The following is a 26,925-nucleotide window of genomic DNA, read 5'->3' on the forward strand; positions in this document are numbered from 1 at the left end:
GTTCTCTCCTATTCGTCACACGACTGAAACAATGCCTTTGTTAAGTAATATATTCAATGCTTAGTTGAGTGAAATATTTAAACCCAAGAGGCCTGGTTTGTCATGGCAGTATCAATCCTCCAATGGAAATATTCTAGAAGTCTAGTACATCATTTTATAGAACATTTTCTTTAATCCAGCATTACACATTGGGTATTTTGGCAAACTTTCAAACTTTGGGATGTCCAGTATCATAGATTTCTCTGAATTTGAACAATGCTTGGCAACATGAGATACCTTTGTAATTATGGTCCCACTGCTCTGTCCTCTAATGCCGGCTTCTGTCCAGCTACTCGGTGCAAAGAGTTCATTAAACTCTGATGAGTGTTTGCTTCTATAGACGCTGCCTTGGTGTGGATATCTACACATTTATTGATGTCAGTCATGAGCTTACAAACACACACCCACACAACACACACACACACACACACGCCCAGCCCACATAAAACACACACACACACACACACACACACACACACACACACACACACACACACACACACACACACACACACACACACACACACACACACACACACACACAACATTGACTCCTGCAGTTTTGAGCCTGGCAAGCTGTCTCCTTCAGCCCTTCGGGGAGTTCCTCCAAACCTCATTGTTACGTTTCCTTATCACACCATATGACACCTTGTTGACTTTCTCTCTCCTATTATTCTCTCAGGAAAGGGATTGTTCCTCATTTCCTGTGTGATGGTTTATAGAAACAGTGAAGGTCCTGGTGAGGGCAAGGTTTGGGGAACCGTATGAAACATCGGCTGTCCAATGTCGGTATCTGCAGCCCAGGTTTGTTTTCTTGTTCAATGTTTGGGGTTTTTCACATCTCTGCGTTTGATTCTTTTCCAAATGTTTGGACGATGGGCAACAACTTTTCCTGCGTAATATTCGAAGATGGGTCAGAGCAAGGTTGTGGAAAAGGCATTTGTCTTTTACTTGTCAGTAAGACTTGCCAAATAAGGTGTGTAAGTGTTTATAAGTTCCAAACAAACTCAAACTCACACTCGTAACAGTGATCGAATGCGTTTTTTCCTCGTCTCACAATGTTTCTTGTTATTTCTAGGAGCCAAATGACAGTAAGTGTAATGTGTTACAGTGTTTCTGACAACAATATGTCTTATGCAACAATTCCATAAGAGAAAATTAGAAATGTCTGTATGGAATTTGAATATGCCTCTCTTATGGGAGATGTACATTGAGTCGGAATCGTGAGACTTGCCAATCAATCACACACACTTTTCTTTTTCTTTTTTCAAACACTCTCACAGTTCAAACAGCAGTAATGCCAACCCTCCTGCTGTCAAGCCTCCCTTTTTGTGCCCCCTAATTACTACCCGCTATTCAAACTCAACTTGTGTGTGCCCCCTATTATATTCTTCATTCACTAGTTGCTTGGAGATTGAAGGGGTGGGACTTTGTGAAAGATAAAACTCTTTGATATATAGATGAAGGAGACTGGTTATTGTGATAAGCTTTTTGAGGACAATGGCACCACATTCTCATAGACTTATTTTGGAGTGTAGGTGTTGGCTGAAGCACAAGATGGGGCTGCTGCTGAGGAACACTCTTTACTGGCCTGCACCTTTTATATACACCACATTTCCCAGATGTGTGCTTCGTGCTGCTCAGAGATGTTACTCTCTGTGAGTGGACATCTGACTCACACTGCTCTTTCTTCCAACTGAATGTATACAGCATGTAGGGAATGAGACTTAACATTGCTGAGGTGCTCAAAACTTTGTAGACACTAGCAAAGCCCAGAGAGAGAGAAGCTTAAAGACACTCCTTTTGTGAGGCCGGGAGAGATTTAAACCAGAGAGTTTTAATGGGGTGCAAAACAAAACAAACCCCACTCATTGTGAATACCATGACCTGATTACCATGTGGTAATGACCTGCTACTTTAAGTCTATGGAACGAAAAAAACAAGAAACATTTTTTTATGAAGATAATTTTAGAATCCTGGCTCATACAGCACAATGGGCCTTGTTCACAGCAGACATGTTTGACTTGTCATAGTAGGAACAGCACAGTTGTTACTAATAACCCTAACGATGGCTCTGTTCTATTCAACAGTCCCAGTGAGAGTGACAGTGAGCAAGCATGCACAGTACCAGGAACCTGACATTAAAGCAGCTAAATGGAATCCAGCCATCAACAGTTTAATTATTTACGCCTGTGCTTTCCCTACTGTGGCAAGTAAAAATGTCTTGCAGGCCTATCTGGAAAACGAAATATCTTTGGTCACTGTTATTTGTACCATGGAGTTAATGTGCTTTTTATGGTGTAGAGCTGACTCTTTAATGCGGAGACAGGCACAACTGAGGAGATGGGTGAAATGTTGTAATGGCATGTGAGTGTGTGTGAGAACAGAAGTAGAGATCTTTGTGGTGACCCATATCCAAATGCACAGGTTAAATCCAGTCAGTCATACTGTGACTGCTGAGAGGCTGCGTCTTGTTTCATTAGCTTCCCATCTTCAGGTCACCATGGGAGAGCCTGAACCTTAAGAAAGCGAAGGAAGGTCTCAAGAATTGTACACAGCCAGAAGGTGGAATCCAGGATGATCGAGGTGAAGGATGACATAATTTTCCCTTCAGCAGTCCTGTACACCTCTACGGGTGCAGCTCGTTATTGTCCATTCTCAATATGCACCTGCTTTACATCTGTAAGTCACCTCTGAGGGACATTGTCTATCAATCTACTGCACATTATGTGTGCCTTGACATTTCAAGATAGCCAGTGTTTGAATGTACAGCATCACACTAGTTCATATTCAGAAATACACTCCCCATCATGATAACGCAAAACATTTGGTAATTCTTTGCTTGAGGTACCTGACAATACAAAACCAAGTGCAAAAGAATAGAACTAATTCAGGAGAAAACAACAGTAATAACACATTATTCTTCCATGTTACCTGGTCCTTTGCTTTACCATCCTTGCAGTTATTCAATCTTCACAAACAAAACGCCCAAAACCAGCCCTATTAGGGTTTTATAAAACAAGCACTGGGGAGCAAAGAGGACATTAATTGACTCTAATGGGATGAACTGATCAACCATATCTAATAAAAATCATTGCCCCTGGCTAAAACTGCTGTAGAATTGAATTACACATGGAACACAATGCTTTCATGGCTTCTTAGAAAACTGTAATTCAATCTGTTTAGTACAGAGAAAAAACAGATAAAGTCCAAATTAAAACATTTAGAAAAGTTTTTCTGCATGTGAAATTTAAAGGACTAATGTGAAGCTGAAGGTAAAGTGGTCTTATGTCTCTTGAACAATGTTGAATTCAAGTGCCAATCCGAAAAGCAAAGACATGATCTGACTTTATATTCTGCTCTTGACATGGAAAAAGTCTCCACCGAATAAATACACAAACCCATAGCTTATAAAGTTCAAACCAAGGTTTAAAAACAAAATATTTGTATACACTATACACTAAAAAGTAAGAAGTCATTGACCTATTATGTTCTCATCCCGACTGATTGTTGCACCGACGAGTCAGAAGTTTATGGGAACTTGAGCTCAAACGAAAAAAGCGATATGCCAAGTCCACATCAAACATGGAGAGAAAGTGTTCAATTATAAAATATCACGTGGAAGAGAGAGAGGAAACCGATTTAAAAGCTCGCATTTTATATGGTCTCTGCAGGAGAAGGCGAGTCTTATAGTTCCTTCAGAATGGGCAGTCTTCCCTCAGATGCGTCTGGACAGCAGCAGCATCGGGTCATGGAGATGCGTACCTAGCTGCACAAAGTACGGAGGGAACACTTTGAGCTGCACACCTTTAAACTGCTTTAGTAACGGGGACATATTCGAATAAGCATGTATCTTTCTCGTTATCCCCACGGGGGGTGTTTTTAGGTGATTGTTTTATTGGGTTGACTGTTTAGCGCAAAATAGGCTCATGCGCGCACCGTTACGTGGAGAGGAATTCGCTCTTTAGGGTCTTTCACCTGCTGTTGCTGGGCATCAGCCTACAGATAGAATGTTTTATCCTAATACTGTACACAGGTAGTATTGTTAGGTCTTGCTATTATAGGAAGAATAATGTCACCTATCCCACCCTGTCCTAACCTGTGCGGAAAACTTTACGCACAAATACCAAACCTCTCCAAACTCTGTTTTTTTCTTCCCTTCTCTTCAGCTCATGTACGCGGAGGTAGAAGCTGCAGTTTCGGCGGAGAACACTCGCTTGGAATTGCCGTCCTCGGGAGCACCGACCCGGACCATCAGCTCCGCCAGAACCCGCAGGGGGCCGTGAGAGCACCGGGTCAGCGTGGGCTTCGCAAGCACCGCAGAGAAAATGAATATCCAGGTTCTGCCAGAACACAAGCTCTCGTCGGTGGCCCCGCTGAAGCAGTGCAATGTGGAGAAAAAGGAGGTAGAACTGATACTGGTGAAGGACCAGAATGGCGTCCAGTACACCAGCTCCTCCATCATTCCCACCCCTGGCCACCTCGCAGGTCCTCCCGGATGCATCGAGGACGATCGTGAAACTTGGGGAAAGAAAATAGACTTTCTCCTGTCGGTTATTGGCTTCGCAGTAGACCTGGCCAATGTTTGGAGATTCCCTTACTTGTGCTACAAAAATGGAGGAGGTGAGTTGACTTTAGATACAGAGCGATCACAGATGCTTACACATTTAGAAGAGGTCACAAAGTTATCATGGTCTCAGGTTCGGGTACTAAATTCCTGTAGTAACATAATAATATATAAGGCGTGACTGGGTCGGCGAGTGCACTGTACATTGTAATGATAGTAGTTTGTTCTTCATCGGTGTTCTTTCATTTATGGGTTAGGTACCAAAGCATCCCTATTTTTATTTCCAAGTCATTCAAAAATACGAATGTGTTGTCATAGAAAATACTACAGTCAGATTATATTTAGATTACAGTTTAGATTTACAGTAACTGTTGCTATGTTTTTCTAATAGTTCCTTTAATCTCCTTTAATGAACGTGTTAATGGTCCCAGATGTATTAATGGTCCCAGGTGTGGTGTCCCAGAGTGCATTTACTGTAGCTGACATGAAGGAAATACCTTTTACATAACCACACTTAAAACTATTGAAAATTGAAGGTGCACTGTAGTGAGCAGAGAGAGTGGGAAGAAGCGTATGTAGTTGAATCACCAACAGGTGGTTTTAGACAGCTTTATCTTCAATGTTTGGTTCTACTTTTTCTTTTCTACAAACTCTGTCTTAATAAACTAACTTTATTGCTATTTTAACATTGCCCCATGTTAGCTGCGATCAGCTCCAGCCCCCCAGTGATTACAGATAAAAGATGCATGGATTTTAAGATGGCTTAAATGTTGTGCCACTTTCAGTTCTTTAAATCCATTAATTGTTCATGAGAAACTGTTTTATCTTACATAATAAAGAAAATGTCCCATTTCATAAAGACATGTATATGTAGGGTGATGATAACTGTCATATTCAAAAATGAAATATTGATACAATGTTCATAATACACATAGATGATATTGTCTAAATTATCCAGCACCTCTTAAATTATTTTGTATATAGCTATGGTTTCAAATTCTCCCTCCACTTCTATTTTGAGTGTAATTCAGGGACAAAACGCACATAAACAAAGTCAAATAATAATATTGCAATCGTGAATTCTTTTGGCCATGATAATCATGTAGCGAAAATGTGATATCGGGACAGCCCAGTGTACATGTGTAAAGCCATTGTAACTCTAAATTCAACCTGTATTACCAAATGAGTCATGAAGTGATGTTTTAGTATCTACTTGTAAATTATATAAATATAGGATTCATCTAGTTTAAAATATACTGTCAGGTTTATTTGCCTGGTCCAATTGAACATTCAAAAACAAGTGTCTGAGCTCAGGTTTACTCAGTATGTCTGAACACAAGAGGAACCAATTCCACTGTTTTCAAAGCTGGTCAACGCTGAAGCTGCCCTGTATGAGAGAAAAGAAAGTACAGTGTGTGTAGTTTGATAAACAAAGGATTGTTTTAAACAGTGTCGTTCCTCCCCCAACACTCATCAACAGAGGGCTTGTTTGCCTGCGTGTCCATTCACGTGGCGAAAATCAACATGTTGTGCTCAGTGCCCCAAAGGGTCAACTCCACCGCTGGCCTGTCAATCATATTGGCCCTCAGCAAAATGTATTCATTACTGTAGATAATGTGTCATTTGTGATGGACAATGTCAAGAACAATTCAATTATGGGAGGTCATTTCCTTGTTTGGTGGATGTGCTACTGAGGCCCAGCATGAAAATAGCTGTGAGCCTTCCTGCTTGCATGTTATGCTGTGTTTGTTTTGTCTAGCACTTATGTCCACATTGAGCACGTTGAACCTATTTCTACTATCAGCTAAAATATAAGTCGCACAGAAAGGAATATGTAAAGCATGATATGTAATTATTTCTCTTTCCAGGTGCCTTTTTGATCCCGTACATTCTTTTCTTGGTCATTGCGGGGATGCCATTGTTCTACATGGAGCTTGCCTTGGGCCAGTACAACAGGGAAGGGGCAGCTACAGTTTGGAAAATTTGCCCCATGTTTAAAGGTGAGCTTTAACACACACACGCAAAAGTACAAACACACACACGTGAACTGGCATGTCTTTTTACTTCAGCCTTTCTCTAACCTCTTAAACTGGGCTACATACAGCTCAGTCATGCTCTTCTTTGCTTCTCTTCAATGTCTTGCCCTTTCATTTCATCCCTTCGTTCTTGTCCTTTTAATAGGTTCAGAAGTGTCACTTGGAACTATATTTCTCTGTTTCACCTTTCTGTATTTCTTTCTCCGCTTGGGCTTCCAACCTTATACCCCTGTCTATGTTTCTTCAAATGCCAATTTTAAATGAGTGAAGCCAAAGCAAACCAGGCTACTGTCCTTGGCCTGTTGAGGAACACAGTTGGGGTCAATGTAATTACAAGTCAATCAATTAAACCAATCAGAGACACAACCAACAATCAAAAATCAAAAGGGTTCTATCATGTACTGTTGTTATAGAGAAGGCTTTGAGCACATTAAATAAAAACGGACTAACATATTTATGCTGTGTAAACTTTAAACTGAAACTTGCATAGATTTAATTATAGCAACTGGGCACAAACAATATGATCTTTATTTGCCTGTGATATGGACTTCACTGTAAAGCCAATCCTGCAAAAAGCTGTTAACCTCTCATGATTAGCATTAAATTGAGAAAAGGAAATCTAAGATCATGTATCTGGAAAGTCACAGCTACACAAAGGCCTGACCTCTTCTCACATTGTGGTCTTTATACCACAAATTATTATTTGAAGCAGCATGTTTTATAAGATGTCAGATAAATACTCCAGTCTGCAGTATTGAACCAGCAACAGTCACTGCTTTTGTTGGCTTCAGTGCAGAGGAGGGTTTGTTTGTTTTCCTGCCGAGAATGATGTGATAGATTTATGGTGATGGTTAGTCTGTTTTCGCGCAAGGATTTCACATTCCAGTGGGGACAAAACAACTCAACCCAGGATTAACAAGAAGGAAAAGTTTGATAAAGTGAGGACACGAATGTACACTGCTGAGAGGGAGATATGTGCATGTCATGGTGGTGATACGATGGTGAAGGGGACTGTAAATATGCTGACAGGTGAACAACACCTCAGATATGAGGCAAAAATTACAAATGTGTATCAGCAAACTTTACATACTTTTTATGTATACAACACAACTAATGGGGGGAGAAACTCTTAGATTTCAAAGTCGAAGCATTAATTATATAAATCACATCGACAGACACCACATCTCAGTGTTTTGACGTATCAGCAATATTGTGATGCTCTCTCAATATTGTGAAGCAACAAAAGTCTTCCACTCCCATCTTTCCTGGGCGAGTCGCTGGATGGTGCTCCACGAGTGGTTTAGACTCTGCATCTCCTTCTCCACAGTTCTTCTCCATGTGTTTCTTGGTCGGCCTCTTTTTCTTTTCCCTTCTGGCGTCCAATATCAGCAGGGTCTTTTCTCAACACATGTCCTATCTATCTCCATCTTCTTCTTATTAGGATGGTCTCCATGCATTCTTGTTCTCATTTGTCATAGTTCTTCATTTGAAATGATGTTTGGCCAGAAAATATAAAGTATTCGCCTTAAACTCTTGGTGTGGAAGGTTGATAGTCTGTTGAGATATTCTTGTGTCATTCTTCAGCATTCAGAACCATACAATAGGGTGGATAAAACACAGCTCTGATACAATTTGAGTTTGGTCTTGATGGTGTACTGCTATGACCTCCATGTGTTATTCAGTACTTTGAAAGCGTTCCTTGCCTTATTAAGACGATTCTTGATGTCTTTATCTGTGCTCCCATTGTGTCTGACAGTGCTGCCCAAATATGTGAACTCGTCAGTTTTGGGGAGATCTTCTCCGTAAACCTGAATTGGTGAGGGATTTGGAATGGAGTCATCACTTCTGTTTTCTTTTTGCTGATCTTCAGGCCAATCTTTTGATATTTTCTCCTGCATGTGCCGATGAGTATGTGAAAGAAGAGCGAGATCATCTTCATAGTCTAGATCTTCAAGTGATGAAAAGAGTGAGATAAGAAAGAATAAGAAAATACATGATGACTGGTCAGAGGGGATCATCATCAAAGTACCAAAGGTTCTCTAAGAAATTGTAACAACTGGCGTGGAATTACACTTCTGTCAATACCAAGTAAGATCTTGGCATACATCATTATTAAGGAATAACAGATGCTGTAGACCAACATCTCCAAAAAGAACAGGCAGGTTTCAGAAAGGGTAGAGGTTGCAATGATCACATGTTCACGTTAAATAACATCATAGAACAGTGCACAGAGTGGCAGAGGGAACTGTATATAAAACTTTGTTGACTTTGAAAAAGCGTTTGACTCCATTCATCGTGAAAGCCTTTGGCGTATATTGCGGCAGTATGGGATCCCTGAAGATATGGTTCTTGTGATCCAAAGTTTTTATTCCAACTTCACATGCAGGGTTAGAAACAGTCTCCAAATATTCCAAGTGAAGGCAGGTGTGAGACAAGAATGTGTGATGTCAGCTTCGCTCTTCAATATTACTATTGACTCGGTAATGAGACAAACAACTGAAGACCAAAATAGAGGCATTCGATGGACACTCTTTTCATCAATATTGTGATGCAACATGTATCTATACGCATTATTTGGAACCAGTTCACAGTATGAAACCTATGTTAACAGCAGAAAATATATCAAATATGGTCGTCTCTAAAGAGAGTATGCATGAAGTGAATTTGCACTGGGTTGCACATTATAAACGTAAACCATCATTTGGTTCTTACTAATAATAACTCTGTTCCTCAGGTGTGGGCTACACTGTGATCATCATAGCCCTGTATGTCGGCTTCTACTACAATGTCATCATTGCCTGGTCCCTCTACTACCTGTTCTCTTCCATGACCAATGAGCTGCCATGGCTCAAATGTGGCAACGTTTGGAACAGTCAGAACTGCACCTACCCCAAAGCCCTCAACGGATCCATCATCGGCAATGGAACGTCTTACGCCAAGTACAAGATCACCCCGGCAGCAGAGTACTATGAGTGAGTGATTTCTGAAATTCAGAGTAATTCATTTATCAGATCGTTACCTATGTAAGCCGTGGCATGACCTATTCAAGCATCAGACCCAATTAATTAATTACTATTTTGGTAAATGTCAAAATGCAGTTATCTTAATCTCTGTTAAATGGACAGATGTCACTATTTTGATAACGGAACATTCACGGTTGCTCAAAGCTTTGACCTGCATGTAAATACAGCCAGTCTTCATGAGACGATCTACAGTTTGTGTGCAGGTTGTTTTTCATTGTCTATTCGTGAAAGGTTGTTTCATTTGGACGCTAATACTCATATAATTTGGCTGAGACGGTACATTGAATACAGTCCACCCAACAACAAACAGTGTCACATGGAAATGGTGCTTTCATGTTTATTAGGAGTGATTTCTGTATAACACTCGGACATTATGGACATTTCCATGAAACAAGCGCACCGGTGTCCACATGGAGTTACAGGCACTTAAACTTAAATCAACCAGCCATAAATGTTTGGGTAACACTTTCTATGATGTTCATTTCCATAATGCATTATAAAAATACTTAAATAGCATGGCACTGCTTATGGCACTGTATTGTGATAGTTATAGTCATTCAATTATCCAGTCATAATTAAATAACCACAACGCCTTATAAAGCATAATAAATAGACTTATAAGGTCAGGTATCGTGATACTTGATAACTGTGCCGATCGCGCATAGATTTAATGATATTTGTTTCACTTTACTTAAAGCAAACAATGACTAAACACAAACACAACAGAGGAACTCTTAAATCACATTATAACAGTGATTATGATGCGTTTCAATAGTAGGAATTATTATACTTTTTTGATCTTGTACAAAACAAATGAGTGACCAGCCATTATCAAGTATTATAATACTTGACCTTATAAGTCATTATAAAGTGCTTTATAATGTTTTTATGATTACTGCTATTAAGCATTATTAATATTAATGAGTGCTTATAACTATAATTATACAATGCTATGAGCAGATTGTAATGCGTTATAAGCATGTTTGTAAGGCAGTATAGACATGGGCGTCATAGCAAGTGTTACTAATGTTTGCACTATAAAAGGAGTATACATCAAAAGTTCAAATGCACTCTTTGAAGAGCAGGAAAACGCTCCATCTGTTTTTACTTCAAAGACAGCCAGTTCTTCCCCAGCTTCTATAAAGACTGACTGTGCAGCCCCAGAGGAAGTCTGTGAAGTGACTTGGACAGTACACGGTACACGTGCCAAGCGTGACGCACAGAATACACTGAGCATGCAACCCGGCTTGTTAAAGTTTCACTCCCATTTTAGTGGGCAGCACTATCTTGTACGGTTTATTTAATCAGGATCCCTGGATATCTTTTAAAAACCTCCAGGAACCCTCCCGCAAATTTAACAAATAAGTAAATACTTTTACTCAACGTGAAGAGGTCAGCATTTGCGTCAAAGCTCCAAACTTGTGAATGACGGCATACTTTCCAAAAAGTGATCCAATATTGCTCAAAGAGCAGACATGGTGCATAAAATCAGAAGGCAGACTATATGTTCCAGGTGGACGATTACACTTTACTCATGGGGGGAAAAAAAGAAAATAAAAAAAAAATCAGGAGACATGTATCGACAAACAATAGGATGCTTCAAGACAGATCTTGCATGGGCTTAAGCTCCGTCGGGGACAATAAATCCTCCTGTGTCCGGCTAGCTTTGACCACAGGAGCAATGCCAAGACACAGCATGAGAGTGTGAGGCCAACTGAGTAAACAGTCTCTTGCTTCACCTCTTAGACGATTATACATCCACAAATCATCTTGAGCCTACAGTTCTCAGCTATCATGAGTATATAGTTTGCATTCAAATTCTAAAGCAAAACAAATTTAAAATAGAAAACTCTTCAGTTCTTAGTTTGCACCACAGCTGTTTAGGCTCACTACTACTAAGGTCGTATAGCTGATTGATTGCCCAATATTTTCAGTACAGTAGGTTATTCATGATCACACACATTCGATCAGCGCACGATCACAAGGTTCATTTCAAAGGGCATGTGATTCTATTGATTTACTGAGACTACAGATAATAGCATTGTGCAGGAAAATTGCATTTGAGAAAGATGAGACTACTTGGTGACTCAGATATCCTTTAACTGGTTTTAATAAATTGTTTGGCCACCTGGAGGCTGAAGGGAGTCGGGTAATAGCTCTCTGTGGATATGTCACTACATTGACACCTTTCACATTCATGTTGTCATTTGATCCATAAATAATATTGATCGTAGCTGCCTTGTTTTAGAAAACAATGAACCCAACTATGCATTATTACTAGTTTTTCTTGGATTTAGTAGGATCCTACACATGTTTGCATATTTTATATCTTTAAAATGTACATATCTTAAACCTGAAAACACCAAAACACATGATCATTCAAACCCAAGTCTTTTGTAACTACCATCAACAGTAATATATAATACTATAACTCATGATCATCATATTCCGTCAACTAGAATATGAGCTAACAGCTAAATAGTAATCCAGAATGTATCCCCACCACCTTATCACAAAATCTTAAGGCACTCACTAGTATTTCAAAGTATTTAGTATTTAAAAAGATGCTACTTCATCAACAAATATATGAGGAACAACTAACCCTCCAAGTTTTCCAATACAAGTTTATGTTCACAACATGCTGCTTTATGGCACACTAAAAAATTAATAGAGTCAAAATCATTGCAGAACAAACTGGTGTGATATCATGTGACTTGGCTTGTTTCGGAGGATGTGGAGTGGAAGGGGCTATGTGAAGACAGCCGAAAACATGGCTTCTGCCAAAAGACTGACCTGAAAACAAGAGTTCTGGGCATTTGTCTGTGATTAATTTCATTGTGCAGCCTCCAGAGATCAAAGAAACCTGCAGAAATGTAATTCCCAAATCCCAGCATCATGTCTATGACCTCTACAGAATTAAGCAATGCTGTCTCATTGCTTAAAGGCATACAAATCATGAAGCAGTAGGGATGGGCTCTCTTAAGCGGCCACGGTGCTTCATCAGAAGTGCTTGTCGGATTGGTCGAACAGCTTACAAGTATGGCTACAAGTAGGCTACAAGTATCAGAAGCTCAAATGTGTACTGCAGATAGAGACTACGAAATAAATTCTGTAAATTGAATTGGCTACCGTAATTAAATCTTCCGTGACCCATCTGTGAGTCTCGACCCAGTCTTTGAGGAAGACTGAGCTTGCAAACTCAATTCCATGATACATACTAACTGGGTTTTAAGTGGATGCGATTGTCCCGCAATGCAAAATAAAGTATTACATATAGATGGATAAACACTGGGATTTTTGTGAAAGTCTCCCTGTTGGCAGGCATACTCAGTCAAGTTTTCAGGAATAGGAAAAAAAGAAAAAAAAAAAAACTATTGTTAAAATGACAACAACGCCAACACCAACTCATTAGGATACACCCTTATCCTTTCCATTTGGATCGAGCCTTAAGCGACAACATCTGACTTCATGTCAAGGATTATTAGACTTGATAGATGGCCCTCATTTAAACAAAAAAAGATCCAATTACATAGACACTTGAGAAGATTGCTTTCACTTCAATCTCACATGCAATTTGACACATTTGTTGGAAGAATTACTTTTAAAACAACAAGTAGAATACATTTGATATTAACTAAATAAATTAGATTGAAATGAGATTGAACTGCTGAGTTGCGCTTTGATACTCAAGTCTGTAGTCCTTTTTATTTATATACTTTTTGAATGCCCTGTTTCTCATTCTGTAACCAACATTAAGACCGACCTGCATGCCGGCGTGCCAGCCTAAATTATACAGAGACCAACTAATGGCAACATTGAGTGTTAGGATAGCAGCATAACCAGCTTGCTGAGTGACGATAAGAGTCAATGTGTTTAGAGTAACTGGGCCAAAGGGACCTGGATTGATGTTATAGCGAGCATTTACTGGCAGTGCACTATCAATGCTATCAGATGAACAAGGAGGCCTTGAGGCATTACAACAGAACACCAACGTGAGGCCTCTACGTCAGAGCATAGACTCTAAATTTCCCTCCCCAAATAACTGATGTCTTCACGCCGCTATCTGCGTCCCCGAAGACCTTATAGCTTTGGATTTATTATCAGCCAAAGATAAATAAATGCTGAAGAGCGGTTTCACAGATCCCTCGGTCCCTTCGGATTGTACATCTGAACATTCTTCAGTTTGTGTGTTCCTGAGGGTGTTTTGTCTCGGGTCATTCAAAAAATCCAGTTCTGCTGTTTATCAAACCATAACAACACATGCCGACTTAATTTAATTTTTGAAGAAAGTTTCAGGACAAATGTGAGGTGAACAAAGGTGCTTTTCAATGGTTTACAGATACAAATAAAAGCGTTCATGGTTGTAAGGGACACTGTATGCAATAACTGGTGTGCTGCAGCTTGTTTTTCATGTTCTCTGTTAGAATGGGCAGATGACCGACTATGATGAAGAAATTACCTTCAGACAGTCCGAAGAACACATTTTCCAAACTGTAGCGGCACCCTCCCTGTTGTTTTCTCAAGTTCTCAATCTTTTGTTTTTAAATACCTTCAACTTTGTGTCATCTGCCCTCAGGCTCTCTGGCTGGACAGCAGCCCAGATTATAAAATGGCATTCTGTGAACTCTTCTCCAGCATAGTATCACAGAAATAGGTTTCAAGATTAATAATGCTGTTTACACCAAATCCCTTACCCATGTATGTTTGTTAAACTTAAACATATTAACAGCAGCCAATGTTTGCTTCTTTTTAGTTGACAGGAGTGAAAATTAGCCACCCTCAACATTTATAGTGTTGTGGTTTCAGAATGATGAAGATAAAAAAAACAAAACTGTTTTCCCCAAATGATGTACAGATTTTAAGCATTTTAATATCTCAAATGGCTTGAAAATAGTTCATAAAGCTGCCGTAAATGGGGAAAAACCCATATCCCCCGGATCCCCCTAGGTTTGGGCTGAGCTCTGAAAAGGGAACCATAAGCTACTGACCACAACTAATAATGGCTGGTCATATGGTACCACACCCAGTAGCTTCAAGCAGACAGTAAGCCTGCCAACAGTTAAGGCAGGGATATGCCAGAAAAGAAGCAGTTTGTACACCGTATAATTCGGCCGTATTTAAAGTAAAGTCTTTATTGATGTTCTGAAAAGTCACACTCTGAGGCAGCCTGAAAAGCCCGTTGGCAGAGAAGCAATTCATTGTTAGTATATGGGAATAATGACACACACTTTTGTGGGTCATTTTTCTCCTAGAAGGCTTTTATAGTGTTGCACTTGGTTGTACACACAATTGCTCTGTGAAGTGGGTGCGTGTGTGGGATTGTTGGTTTCGGAAAGTTGTGCAAATTGTCAGATACAGACCCCCAAATTCAGATTTTGGAAAGGTGTCGGGGGAGGGGGATTCAGCCATTGTTCATCAGCTTTCAACCTTCTCTCTGGACTGAGCAAGGTTAGCCCCCCGCCTTGAGTTCAATGCAAAGCTAAGCTCAACACAACTCCAGCTATGTACCTTGGGTCGTATTCACAAACATTCTGAGAATACTCTCAGAGAGCTTCTAACTTACCCGAACATTTCGAGTCCTTGCTGAGGAGTGAGTTAGGAAACTTTTCAGAGAAATTCAGTGAAATTGGCCTAATAGAATTTGATCTCTATTCAGACGTGGTGCATGTTGCCCTCCCGTCAGTGTAATATGGCGGGGCGCACCAAATAACGGCAGCAGACACCTTATAGTTCAAACAAACATTTTAATGAGGGTGCCTGTTCTCTGCGTTACACTCTCTTACCGTTCTTTTTCTGTGAAACTCAACAAGGAAGCGTGAATACAATGCACAACCCGCTTAGCGGTGAGATGGTGAAGTACACTGGCCGTTTTCAATATTACACACGTTAAAGTATAAAATGAGTTACTCGTGAAAACTAAAGAAAAACAATGAGTATACAACAGTGTTCAGCCTAGATTTGGATGAATTTGTATTCTTAAAACAAATTAAACATACATCCATCTCACATGTAATTATGAACAATTTTATTTAATGAGCATTTCTGTTAAAACAATTCTGAGCCACAGACCTATTTTGTAAAGTAGTCTACAAAATGTTTAAAAACATAGGCCTACTTTAGCCTATTCACATGTTATTCAAAGTTGTTATATCTATTTGCGTACGTTTAAGTATTAACTTACTAGCACAGTAAATAATCTATTGGAAAATAACGGCGCCTTTATCAGTTTCTGCCATTATTGGCCAGTCTATACAAGCTGCGGCATTTGTCGGAAAGTAAATCCATAGCATAATTTTGTTTCGGCTGGAGATTTGAGCGCATCTCCAATGAAATTGACCATAAACATGCACAATGTAATCTGTAGCGTCTAACTCACGGTCACTCAGCGTTTGGAGAATATTTCTCCTACCTTCTTGTCTTTCCACCATTTTCTCCTCTGCTTAAAAGTCTTCCACCCTACTCCCAACACCTTAGGAGACAGGGAGGCTTTGTGAAAAACTTTTATTTTTACGCAGATCTCGTCTTAACCAAGTCAATTTTAAGAATTTTCTTCGCCACTAGCAGCAACTCTCTGATTACAGCCTCTGTCCAATACTTCATCTCCCATCTTCAGACACCTACAGTGTGGGCTGCTAAGAACCTGGGTGGGCACATTTGACAAAAACAACTAACTTTTAAGATGTAGCCAAAAGAAATAGCATACCATACCGTAGAACAATGATATCTTATTTGTGCCGAGGAGTGTTTGAAAGCCGTTTTGCTTGAAAATGCATCGCTGACATAGTTACGTTCATTACTAGTGCTCATCATAGTGCTGTGAATCATACAAATAATACAGAGCAATTATTGATTTCTCACCAATGACAGTATATTAGAATTGCAGAAATGTCTTTTGGATATCATATCCATATCTCTTTCTGCAGACGAGGCGTGCTGCATCTCCATCAGAGTACAGGTATTCAGGACCTGGGCCTGCCTCGCTGGGAGCTGACCTTGTGTCTCCTCGTGGTGGTCTTCATCCTCTACTTCAGCCTGTGGAAAGGTGTCAAGTCCTCAGGGAAGGTACAGGCCTAGACCACTCAACAAGAAAAAAAACCTTGTTGCTTTCTTCTTTTGATTTTAAAAAAGAAATACATTTCAACTGTCTGGCCAACTACAATATGTACAAACAAATTTGTAGCTGTGGTTCTGATGGAACAAATCTTTCACAGACGGCAGCTCAGTATGAACTGCTGGTACTGGGTACTGTATTAGTGTAGCACATAGCCCAACAACATACTACATAACCTTCTAACTATTAGAGTCAGACAGTAAGAGAAGGAGGGTGGGATTTTTTCACTTTTTATAATATATACTGCCACCCACATTCTGCTTAATGATGATGATGAAATAAGGGACTACTTGACATATGTCCCCCTTTTATCTGTGTCTGTGTTCATTCAGGTGGTGTACATCACAGCAACCATGCCCTATGTAGTCCTTTTTGTTTTACTGATCCGAGGCATAACTCTACCAGGGTCCATGGACGGCATCAGGGCCTACCTCCACATCGACTTCAAGCGGCTCAACAATCTGGAGGTTAGAGACAGCACTTTGTTGCTCACAAACCATCCATGGGTGTTTGTACCTTGTATCCTTGAAAAATCTCAAGGTTATTTTATTGTCATAGTACAACAGGGTTGCTCAGTGAAATGCAGATTGCAGTCTCATTTTGCAACATAAAAACACAAAACACTCAAAGTTTGAATTTAATGGGTTTTCACGGGACTACTAAAGAAAAACAGGGAACAATTCTTGCTTTCAGTATGAAATCTGGGGGACACATCAGGCTCCGGGTCGGAAAAGTAAAGACTATGCCGAATTGTCCCAAACTTGCATTCTTTGCATTCTTTGTAACAGCCAGCAGCAACTTGTCTGGTTGCAAAAAGACGTCAGATTGTATAAAGGTCTATGGTACAATTACCCTACTTCTCACTTGATTCAATACCTCAGTAAACATTGATAACATAAGTTTATGATCTAAATTGCTAGTTTTAAGTCTTCAATACAGCATGATGTTCATTTCGTAAATTATGGTCCCATTTAGAGTAAAAAAACAACAAAGCAGGGTATGCTGAGTCGTTTGTGTTTTCGTCATACAACTTAAACCATTTCAGTGCATTTTCAGTTCATGAAAGTTAATTGGAACATTTGTGTCACCTAAAAATATCATACTCCATGTTTAGTTTTAAATTAGCTCCACTCTCTTGTGTCACTTCTGGTTGCAAAAAGCCAAGATGAAGATGGCCCAAAACTAAGATGGTGATGGCCAAAATGCTGAACCCGAGGTTTCAAAACAGTCCACGAACCAATGGGTGACGTCACAATGACTACGTCTACTTCTTATACAGACTATGTAACAGACCTTCATATTTTTGTACTATCCTTTAACCTCCGGTTTTACGTTAACCCGTGGGACTTTCAGATCTGTCCATTTAGGGTAGACTGTACAAGCAACTCTTGCGACAAAGTCTGTGGATTTCGAGAGCCTTCTTTCTGGGTCACTGTAATTGGGTGGAGTATCTCAAACTCTGAGATTCCAGCTGGTGTTACCCATACTTAATGTATGTATGTATAGGAAGGAGTGTACATATTTTTAAAGAGCCGAACATTTGTGTCACTTATGTGTAGACTTAATTTGCGTGTTTTGCAAACCAGAGCCACGTTTTTTCCAATGAAATCCACACAGCTAAAGTCAGACTAATGGAAAACAATGGCCTAAAAATATATATTAGCATTTACATTAAACTATTTTTTAGGAATTCACAAGCTTCCTTTCTTTATGTTTTGCCACAGGTATGGATTGACGCTGCCACCCAGATATTCTACTCCCTGGGAGCAGGATTTGGGGTGCTCATTGCTTTTGCCAGTTATAACAAATTTGACAACAACTGCTACAGGTAAGAGCTGGCACTTTATTTGTGTTTTATGATAGTCCAAAACAAGCCCCCAGCAACACAACATCCTGCTGTCTTTAAGCAGCCGGCCTTTTCCAGCATGTAACTGGATCATGAAGCAGCAGCAGCAGAGGTGATGCTAATCTGTTCAGCTGACCCCAATGGCCAGGTATTAACAGGAAAGATAAAGTACAGGCCAGGAAGGGTTGTCAGATAATAGCCAAAGGCTGTATGTTGTTGGTTTGTCATATGCCCCTTTTCTTCAGAAGAAGCAGGCATGAGGTTGTGAGCTTGCCTTATCTTTTTCCACATTAATAGTTTGCAGTGGTGCTGTTTGAGGCACACGCTGTTGGCAGAGCAGCAGTTTCAGTTTTGTAAATTTACAACACCCTCTAGACAAAACATATCTTGCTGAAACTACACAAAAACTGCAAATGCTGACATCTTGCTGCTGCAGAACAGCTCTCTAAAAAATTAAAAGGTTCTTATCAAAAACATTATCTCCCAGCAGGTGAAATGTAATACAAAGTGTCATCACAAAGGCTTCCAAACTAAATCACTGCGTTACTGGAAGTTGTAAGCATTATGGACCCCTCCTCTCCTCTCTCATTTCCTCTACCTTCTTCAACCCCAAACAGGGCCTCCCGCCATCCTGCCCTTTCATGCCCTATTTAGGAGGTAGGTGTGGACTGCCGGCAGGTGGGATTCGCATTATGTAGCACATGAGAAAATCTGAACTAGGCGAAAGGCAGCAGCCAGGAAGAACTGGTGCCATTAGAAAAATAAGCACTGAACAAACTTTTGTTTGAATACCCACACAGATGGAGGAAATCTGCATAAGGTATAGTGCAGTGAGTGTGCAGCAGTGCGTCCTCCATCACACCTACCTGTAAAATAAAACAACCCAAGGAACCAATTTAAACCAGGTCTTGTGGCCTGACGGAGTCAATATGCCCTGTCTGTATTTAGAAAATAGAGCTCAATTTATTTTTACAAAAATGTGTTAATTTAATTTAAAACTAATTGAAATAAGTCATAGTAAATGTCACAATAAATCATTGAAATGAAATAACTCTGTCAGACAACAGCACGTTAGTGGCCACAGAACAGCACAATAATTACTGATTAAATCACCAACAAAAGCAGAGGACAAAAGCTTCACTTTAACCTGAATATTCCCTCTAAAACAGTGTTTGGCCAACGATAGACCCATGGAAAACGTGAAAGATATCAAGTAACATGTGGCACCATGTCAAAAACAGGACTAATTAATGGATACTGGCTCAATGTCCCCCAGCAAGAGATAGTTTAAAAAATAAAATTGGCGACTCCTAAGCCAAACTACAACTGAAAACACAAATGTAGAAGATTGGTAACGTGGACTTTCAAGCTTGGACAGTTGTGGACTTGAGAAACTGAAGATGTACAGATAAAGAAACCCAGCTTTCTTTTGAACTTGTTTTTGCCGTTATGTTTTCTTTCTCTAGGGATGCTCTCTTGACAAGCACTGTGAACTGCATCACCAGTTTCTTCTCAGGGTTTGCCATCTTCTCTGTGCTTGGGTACATGGCTTACAAACATGGGGTAAAAATAGAAGATGTGGCAACAGAGGGTAAGTCCTGGTGTCTGAGACACAAAAAAACAAAAACAAAAAAACATTAGTAACACTCCGGCACTTCACTATCACTACCAGTTTTAATCTTTTTTCTCACTTGATATGACATTTAGTTATCCACCGTTTGATTCTGCTAACATTTGTACTTTGTAAATCGTGTTTATGAAAGCCATAACTTTTGTGTTTCTGCGTGTGCGTGCGTGCGAACGAACAGGGGCAGGATTGGTGTTCATCATCTACCCTGAGGCAATTTCTACACTGCCTGGCTCAACATTTTGGGCTATCGTGTTCTTCATCATGTTGCTGACTCTGGGCATTGACAGCGCGGTGAGTCCCAAACGATCACTCCATAGAACTCAATCATCAGAAGTAAAGTCATTTTTTGCAGTTTCAAAACTTAGTAGGTAGAACATTTCTAAAAGCATAAATACAACAATAAGACTTATTTTAAGTGATGAAATATATTCATACATACAGTACCTTTTTGTACAGGTTGAAGGAGTATGTAAACTTATATCCAGCAATTTACAAGAAGAAATTGAAAAAGGTTCTTTACCTTAACCAAGTCGTAGTTTTCCCTGTGCCAAGAAAGGCAGTGAAGGGAGCTTACTGTGCATGTACAGAACAGACACAGTGCACATTAAAACCCCTATAGGATAGTAATGATAGCCACATATCATATTGGAAGACTCTCTTCACTGAGTCGCCCATTAAACCTGACATTTATTGCAACATAATAGTCATTGCATACTCAGTGTGCAAGTTCATCTCTGAGAAACAACAAAGCACAAATTTGATTTTAAGGACATATCAAGTAAACTATTAGCTATTAAACTATGACCTGGAAATAACACTTTAGCATGTCTTCTAACTGAAGTGGACGAAATAAATGTCAAGTGTAATATGTTTTTTTTTGTACTTTCCCTGGTAGCAACCTTTATAATTACAGAGTATTAAAATATGCTTAACAAATAAGTACTGTTGAATGATAAAACCAGCCAGGTTGACTATTACTTAAGAGTTATTCAATATGCTAACATCAATGGCGTTAGTATTTTGGATGTCTACTACCATCTGTTCAGTGAGTTGGGTGTCCCGCTCCTCTGTGGTGTGTTAAACTGGAAACCAATATGACTTAACGACATGTTGTAAAATTTAAGTAAAAGGAAAAGTAGTAAACTATGTTTCAGTGTGGTCAGCGTTAAAGTGACTAAATGTTCTGCCGCAACAAAAACATATTTCTTTGACGTTTTAAAAGCCAGCAGTAGTTTAACAAATATCTGGCCAATGAGTCACTCGGGCACTAAAACAGAGGACAGTTTAATACCCTCTTATCGCTCAGCAAATGTCCCCAAGTACTTAAGTTATCCTCTCAATCATTTATTAAGTAGATCAAATTAAGAACATGTTAGTATTGCATACCGTAATAGGCATGTTTATTTTATTGTGTTCTATTCAATGTTTATGCCTGTACTTTATTGCTATGCTGTGGGTGGACATTTGAGTCTCATGTCTCTCTCCGTTGGTGTCTACCAGATGGGTGGCATGGAGGCAGTCATCACAGGCCTGTCAGATGACTTTAAGATCCTCAAGAGAAACAGGAAGCTCTTTACCTTCGCCACAGCCTTTGGTACCTTCCTGATTGCCCTCTTCAGCGTTACTAATGTCAGTATCAAGTTTCAAAGTGCCATACACTTAAACCTAATACTTGCGTAAAGTATTTCTTTTTAATACCTGCTGATATAATTTTTCTTGTTTTCTCACAAAATTAAGCTTTGTATTGTTTTGCACAAATAACAGTTACTACAAAATTGTCTTGGACACAGCATATATTGTTTTGAAATATTTTCAATTTGGTGGTATAATAACCAAGTAGGGATGGCATAGTGTCAAAATATGGTAAATGGGAGCTTTGAACTGCATGTGGCTGCTGCCTGAAAGGAAGTATTCAAGTCTCAGTATATACTGTCGTCACAGGAAAGTTTCAGAAAAATAACACATGACTATTTCAAAGAAATTATCAAAAAATGCTATTGCATGACACTCAGATGACAAATTAGAATGTAATTAAAGTTGTATCCAGGAACAACTCTGTACTGTTACTCTGTAGTCCTTATTCATTCACATGGCATCAGCACCAAGGAGAAACACTTACCGATTACAGATATACAGACTTTGGGGACAGAAAGGGTAGTGATTCAAATGCCCTTCCCTTTATCAAATCAACGGAATTATTGTGAAGTGAATGATGCCTTGCCCATGCTAGTTATGTGGCACAAATACAGATTGTACCACTCTGGATACAAATCAAAGGTCTGTTGTATAAAATCTCTAATGCCCACAAAAATCAGCTCTTCGTCCATGTGAGGCTTGTTTATGCTGACACGCCAACTCTTCAAAGTGCACTTAAGTCGCCTCAAAACGGCAAACAAGCATACAGTAGTATTAAGTCTGAGAGGCCATTGCTTTGACTGCACACAAGGGTCCACTTCTCTTCAAAAGGTGAAGATTTATATACCACACTCAAACTAATCTCTTCCTCTCTGTAGGGAGGGATCTATGTGCTGACCCTGTTAGATAAGTATGCAGCAGGGACTTCTATTCTATTTGCTGTGTTGATCGAGGCCATTGGAGTCTCATGGTTTTATGGTATGAAATTCTACCTTTTCCCCAATTACTCCATTTATATTGTGTAGTCCAACTTCATTTCACAATCGTAACTTTTCATGGTCATTCCAGGTGTGGACCGTTTCAGCGAAGATATCGAGCGAATGATGGGCTTCAAGCCCGGACTCTACTGGAGACTGTGCTGGAAATTTGTCAGCCCAGCTTTTCTGCTGGTAAGAGGAATGAAAAAAACATTGAAGTAAATGCATTTGGCTGGTTTTCCTAAACAGGGATATGTCTGTCCTAGACAGTAAAAGTTGTTTAACGGTTGACATCTTCCATTAAATGTCATTCACAAAAGCCTACTGGCTGTATGGAGGTATCATTCATTCTAACAAACAGTAAATATGTTAGTTTGCATGTCAGTGATGCATTTATTTATAATATAATCTGAACTATATCCCTATAAGAATCAATAGCTAAAGCGAATTAAAGTAATGTAATAACTTGGGTGGCACACAGGAAAAAACATTCACCCACCACCACAGGGTGCAGCAGTGGTGCTCCTTGTTTGTACCCGGAGGAAAGGTGAGATCATGAGGACAGTTTGAATCTCAATGTGCCTCGTGGCAAGTTCTTTGAGGGGAACTTATTCTCCGACGCTAGATGCCCTAGATTAGATGGGAAGGTGTAGACAGTCATGTGCTTCTTCTAATACAAATGGCTCCATCCCTGGACAACAGTGGAAGTTTGTAGTAACAAGGGCTCCAATAGTGAGTGAAATGAATCTCAAAATGGTCACAAATGTATATTACATGATCTAGATGTGTGGGTAATTTGTGGTATTCACACGCGTGGTCCAATCTACAAATAAACACCAAGCATTTCGAACACCTGTCAAACTAATTTACTATTGCTAACATCATAACCCACTATAAAAAGGAGGTTATTGTACATTTAAATTCAGTTAAACGTGCACATCTCACACTGCCCAGACGTCCCAGTTTTACACCAGCACTCTGCATGCATTTGTGGATCTGTGTGGAGGTAGAGACGGTGAAAAGAGTCAATACTTCACACGCAAATGCAACCTGATTTGTGTGCAGATGTCAGCTAAAGCCAATCAGCTCCAAAATGCAATTATTTTTTCTTCTTTCTTAGCCCATGCTACAACCTTCCACTTAGTTTCATGAAAATTGGGGTATGTTTCTTGTAATCCTGCTAACAAACAACCCAACAAATCTGACACATAACCTCCTGGGTATGTGACAAGTAATGGGAGTGAGACAATAATGACACATAACGCCACACCCTACCAATTATATTCCACTTCATCTAATCCTTTTCTTTTAGCATCCGTGGATGTGCGCTGCAATTATATTAATGAAGTGACTTTAAGTTGCGCTAAAACAAATGTAACATTCCTTGTGTGTCTCTTATTTTCCCTTCCCTCTCTCTTCACAGTTTGTCGTAATAGCCAGTGCAGTGACATCGTCAGGCCTCAAGTATGATGACTACGTCTTCCCTAACTGGGCTAACGTAGTTGGCTGGGGTGTGGCCATGTCCTCCATGCTGTTTGTCCCCTGCTATGCCATATATAAATTCTGCAGTGTAAAAGGAACATTCAAACAGGTCAGTATGTATGCATGTATTGACAATTCTATCCTTGCTGGTCTTACTCGTCTTCATAAACTTCAATTGGTCCGGAATTCAGCTACCAGAACTACCTCTAGAGATCACATGACTTGCCTCTGTTCTTCAGCAACTTCATTGGCTCCCCTGTTAAATACTGTATACATTTTAAGATTCTGCTTCTCACTTTTAAGGCCCTTCACAATTCTGCTCCTTTGAATCTCTCTGAACTTTTTAATATGCACACACCTTCCGTACCCTAAGGCTACATCCACACCAATACGTTTTCATTTAAAACAAAAACGATCTCCGTCCACACAGGTGTTTCAGCATTGTCTGCGAAATGATTTCCGTCCATACTAGCAAGCCTGAAAACGGATATCACATGACTATTCACATACACGGGGCATAAGGGTGCCGGTGTAAACAGGAAGTAGATCGGTTGCTCAGTTACAGGAAATACAACAGAATATTATAGTAGTCTTTAAAAATGAAAGGTAGTGCTTGATACTAAAGATCTTCCTCTAAAATCTTCCTCTATAAACTCACACATTTCGTGGAAAGTTTTTTTTTTTTTCTATCTTAGATCGAGCAAGACCTGCCTGCAGCCTTGTAACTATCTCTCTCTCACACATCAAATTTACTTCAAAATGAACACTTACAGAACAAAGTTTACTAGATTATGGGTCAATAAATGTCAACACATCTCTCACTCATTTCCTCCCGGTTTCGTTGTTATCCGTTATCACACTCGTAGCTCTGCCGGGTGGCTGAAGTCTCTGTTGTACTGGAGAGCATTTATGCTTTTGTGCCTTTACAGTTTACGTGTGGACTTCACAATAGTTGTGCAGAATAAAAGTCCTCCGTTTTGTTTCAGTCATCCTCCTCAAAGGCGAAAACTGGAACTTCAAACTTCGGCTCCGTAGGTCTGATAACGCCGCTGGACACGGCGCTTGTTAATTTCTCCGATAACACCTGCTTCAGCAACGCCTGTAATCAGTTATCCATGTTCAATTAACCACTGGCAGTCGATAATCAAGGCTGTTGCTTGTTGTGTTTTGAAAGGTGCCTATAAATTAAATGCATTATTATTCAAACGTGTTTTACACAGGAGGAAAAAAAAAGACATTGTAAGCTAGATATGGTTTAGTAGATATTAAATTGTCATAAACCAACTTAAGTTACTGCCTGAAGAATAGAGAATATGGTAAGAAATACTTAAAATTGTACTTCTATATATGGTACAAACAGAATCTCAAACACAGTGTACTGGTAAACAGCAAAATTGTTACTAAAGAACATCCAGTATGTTCTTTCAAGCAAAACAATCTGATTGAAGAGAGAACCGTCTTCTCTCAACTTGATGACACTGGCACCGTGAGAACACTTTCAGATGAACTGATTGCAATCATCAAAGCACCAGAGAGCTATTTCCATCCCTCAGCAGTCAACCAGTGTCAGCTTCATTCTACTGTAATAATTATCCCTTCCCAATGGCATTTCCTGTTGGTACTCAGGGTTTAAGATTCTTCTCAAGACGCACGTTCTTTCCTATAACTCCTTTGAACGCCTATCAAGTTCGGTCTGTCTCCTCCTCATAGCAACCACAATCCCAGAAGTTCTTGGTAAGGATCCCTCCCAGGTTCCAAAAAGAAGCGGCATATTTTGTTAGAGATGAAATCCATAATGACTGTTACGCATGTCTGATGTTAACTTCCCACTCCATTGCGTGGATGCTTTGGCTCCATAAGGATATGCAGATGTGAAAAGTAATTTGGTCACCTACATTGGCTGGGGGCTACACCTCCACATGGGGCCCAAAGGCTCTTTGCTGATGCCCTGAGTTAATAGTAGTGAGTAAGGAGTCAGCAGGCAGTAAATGGCAGTATAATATGGGCCATAAAAGTTTTTTGACAAAGTGCGAGTCTCCAAAAACCACAAGAGGACCTTGAACATGCAGCCATAACTGGCCACCCAAAATAGTATGAGTTTGCTGCAGCAGAATGCAAAATTAGGCGTGGATAGACACAGAAGCGCACACTGACGCATACGCAGATGTGACCATTGCATGATTCTTCTGTCAGAGAGAATAAAGATTAAAGGGCAAGTGTATTTTATGTATGCCATTTGCTTTGTGAAAAATTTAACTGTTTTTGTCTTTTTTACAGAGGATAGCCTATTGCATCACTCCAGAACATGAACATCATCTGGTGGCAGAGGGAAATATACGGCAGTTCACAGTAAGGGCAATTTTGTGTGCTTTTTGTTGACAGTGTTAATTCGAACTAGCTAAATGGCTGCAATAAATATGGAATTGAACACATTTAGTTGTTTGTGAATTGACTTCTGCTCTGAGCATTGCACATGCAAGAAAATTAACCATTTGAATGGTAAAAGTCAAAGATAAGACATTTGGTCATATGCCTTTAAAAGAGTGGCCTTTTAAATTAGGATAGAACAACTACTGTAA

At 39.7% G+C, this 26,925-nt stretch overlaps 1 protein-coding gene across 3 annotated transcripts in view; it reads left to right on the plus strand.

Moving 5' to 3' along the window:
* Nucleotides 1–767: 767 nt before the first annotated feature.
* The window catches only part of slc6a2 (solute carrier family 6 member 2), a 28,301-nt gene continuing 2,143 nt past the window's right edge, over nucleotides 768–26,925 (plus strand). The window contains exons 1-14 of one of the 3 annotated variants that reach the window (XM_068730439.1): nucleotides 768–843; nucleotides 4,209–4,662; nucleotides 6,475–6,606; nucleotides 9,377–9,614; nucleotides 16,589–16,727; nucleotides 17,109–17,243; nucleotides 18,501–18,604; nucleotides 20,089–20,213; nucleotides 20,431–20,543; nucleotides 21,753–21,881; nucleotides 22,766–22,865; nucleotides 22,956–23,056; nucleotides 24,288–24,455; nucleotides 26,624–26,695. In XM_068730439.1, coding sequence (XP_068586540.1) covers nucleotides 4,368–4,662; nucleotides 6,475–6,606; nucleotides 9,377–9,614; nucleotides 16,589–16,727; nucleotides 17,109–17,243; nucleotides 18,501–18,604; nucleotides 20,089–20,213; nucleotides 20,431–20,543; nucleotides 21,753–21,881; nucleotides 22,766–22,865; nucleotides 22,956–23,056; nucleotides 24,288–24,455; nucleotides 26,624–26,695 — 1,851 coding nt within the window. In that variant the 5' untranslated portion in view covers nucleotides 768–843; nucleotides 4,209–4,367. Of the gene's footprint in view, nucleotides 844–3,746; nucleotides 3,818–3,877; nucleotides 3,926–4,208; nucleotides 4,663–6,474; nucleotides 6,607–9,376; nucleotides 9,615–16,588; nucleotides 16,728–17,108; nucleotides 17,244–18,500; nucleotides 18,605–20,088; nucleotides 20,214–20,430; nucleotides 20,544–21,752; nucleotides 21,882–22,765; nucleotides 22,866–22,955; nucleotides 23,057–24,287; nucleotides 24,456–26,623; nucleotides 26,696–26,925 lie in introns of those variants that run through there. The other 2 variants (XM_068730437.1, XM_068730440.1) reach the window with 2 other exon arrangements.

Source organism: Cebidichthys violaceus, unplaced genomic scaffold (genome assembly GCF_023349555.1).
Source record: "Cebidichthys violaceus isolate CVI_PGR_0920_01 unplaced genomic scaffold, fCebVio1.0.p SCAF_5, whole genome shotgun sequence".
Lineage (NCBI taxonomy): Eukaryota > Metazoa > Chordata > Actinopteri > Perciformes > Stichaeidae > Cebidichthys > Cebidichthys violaceus.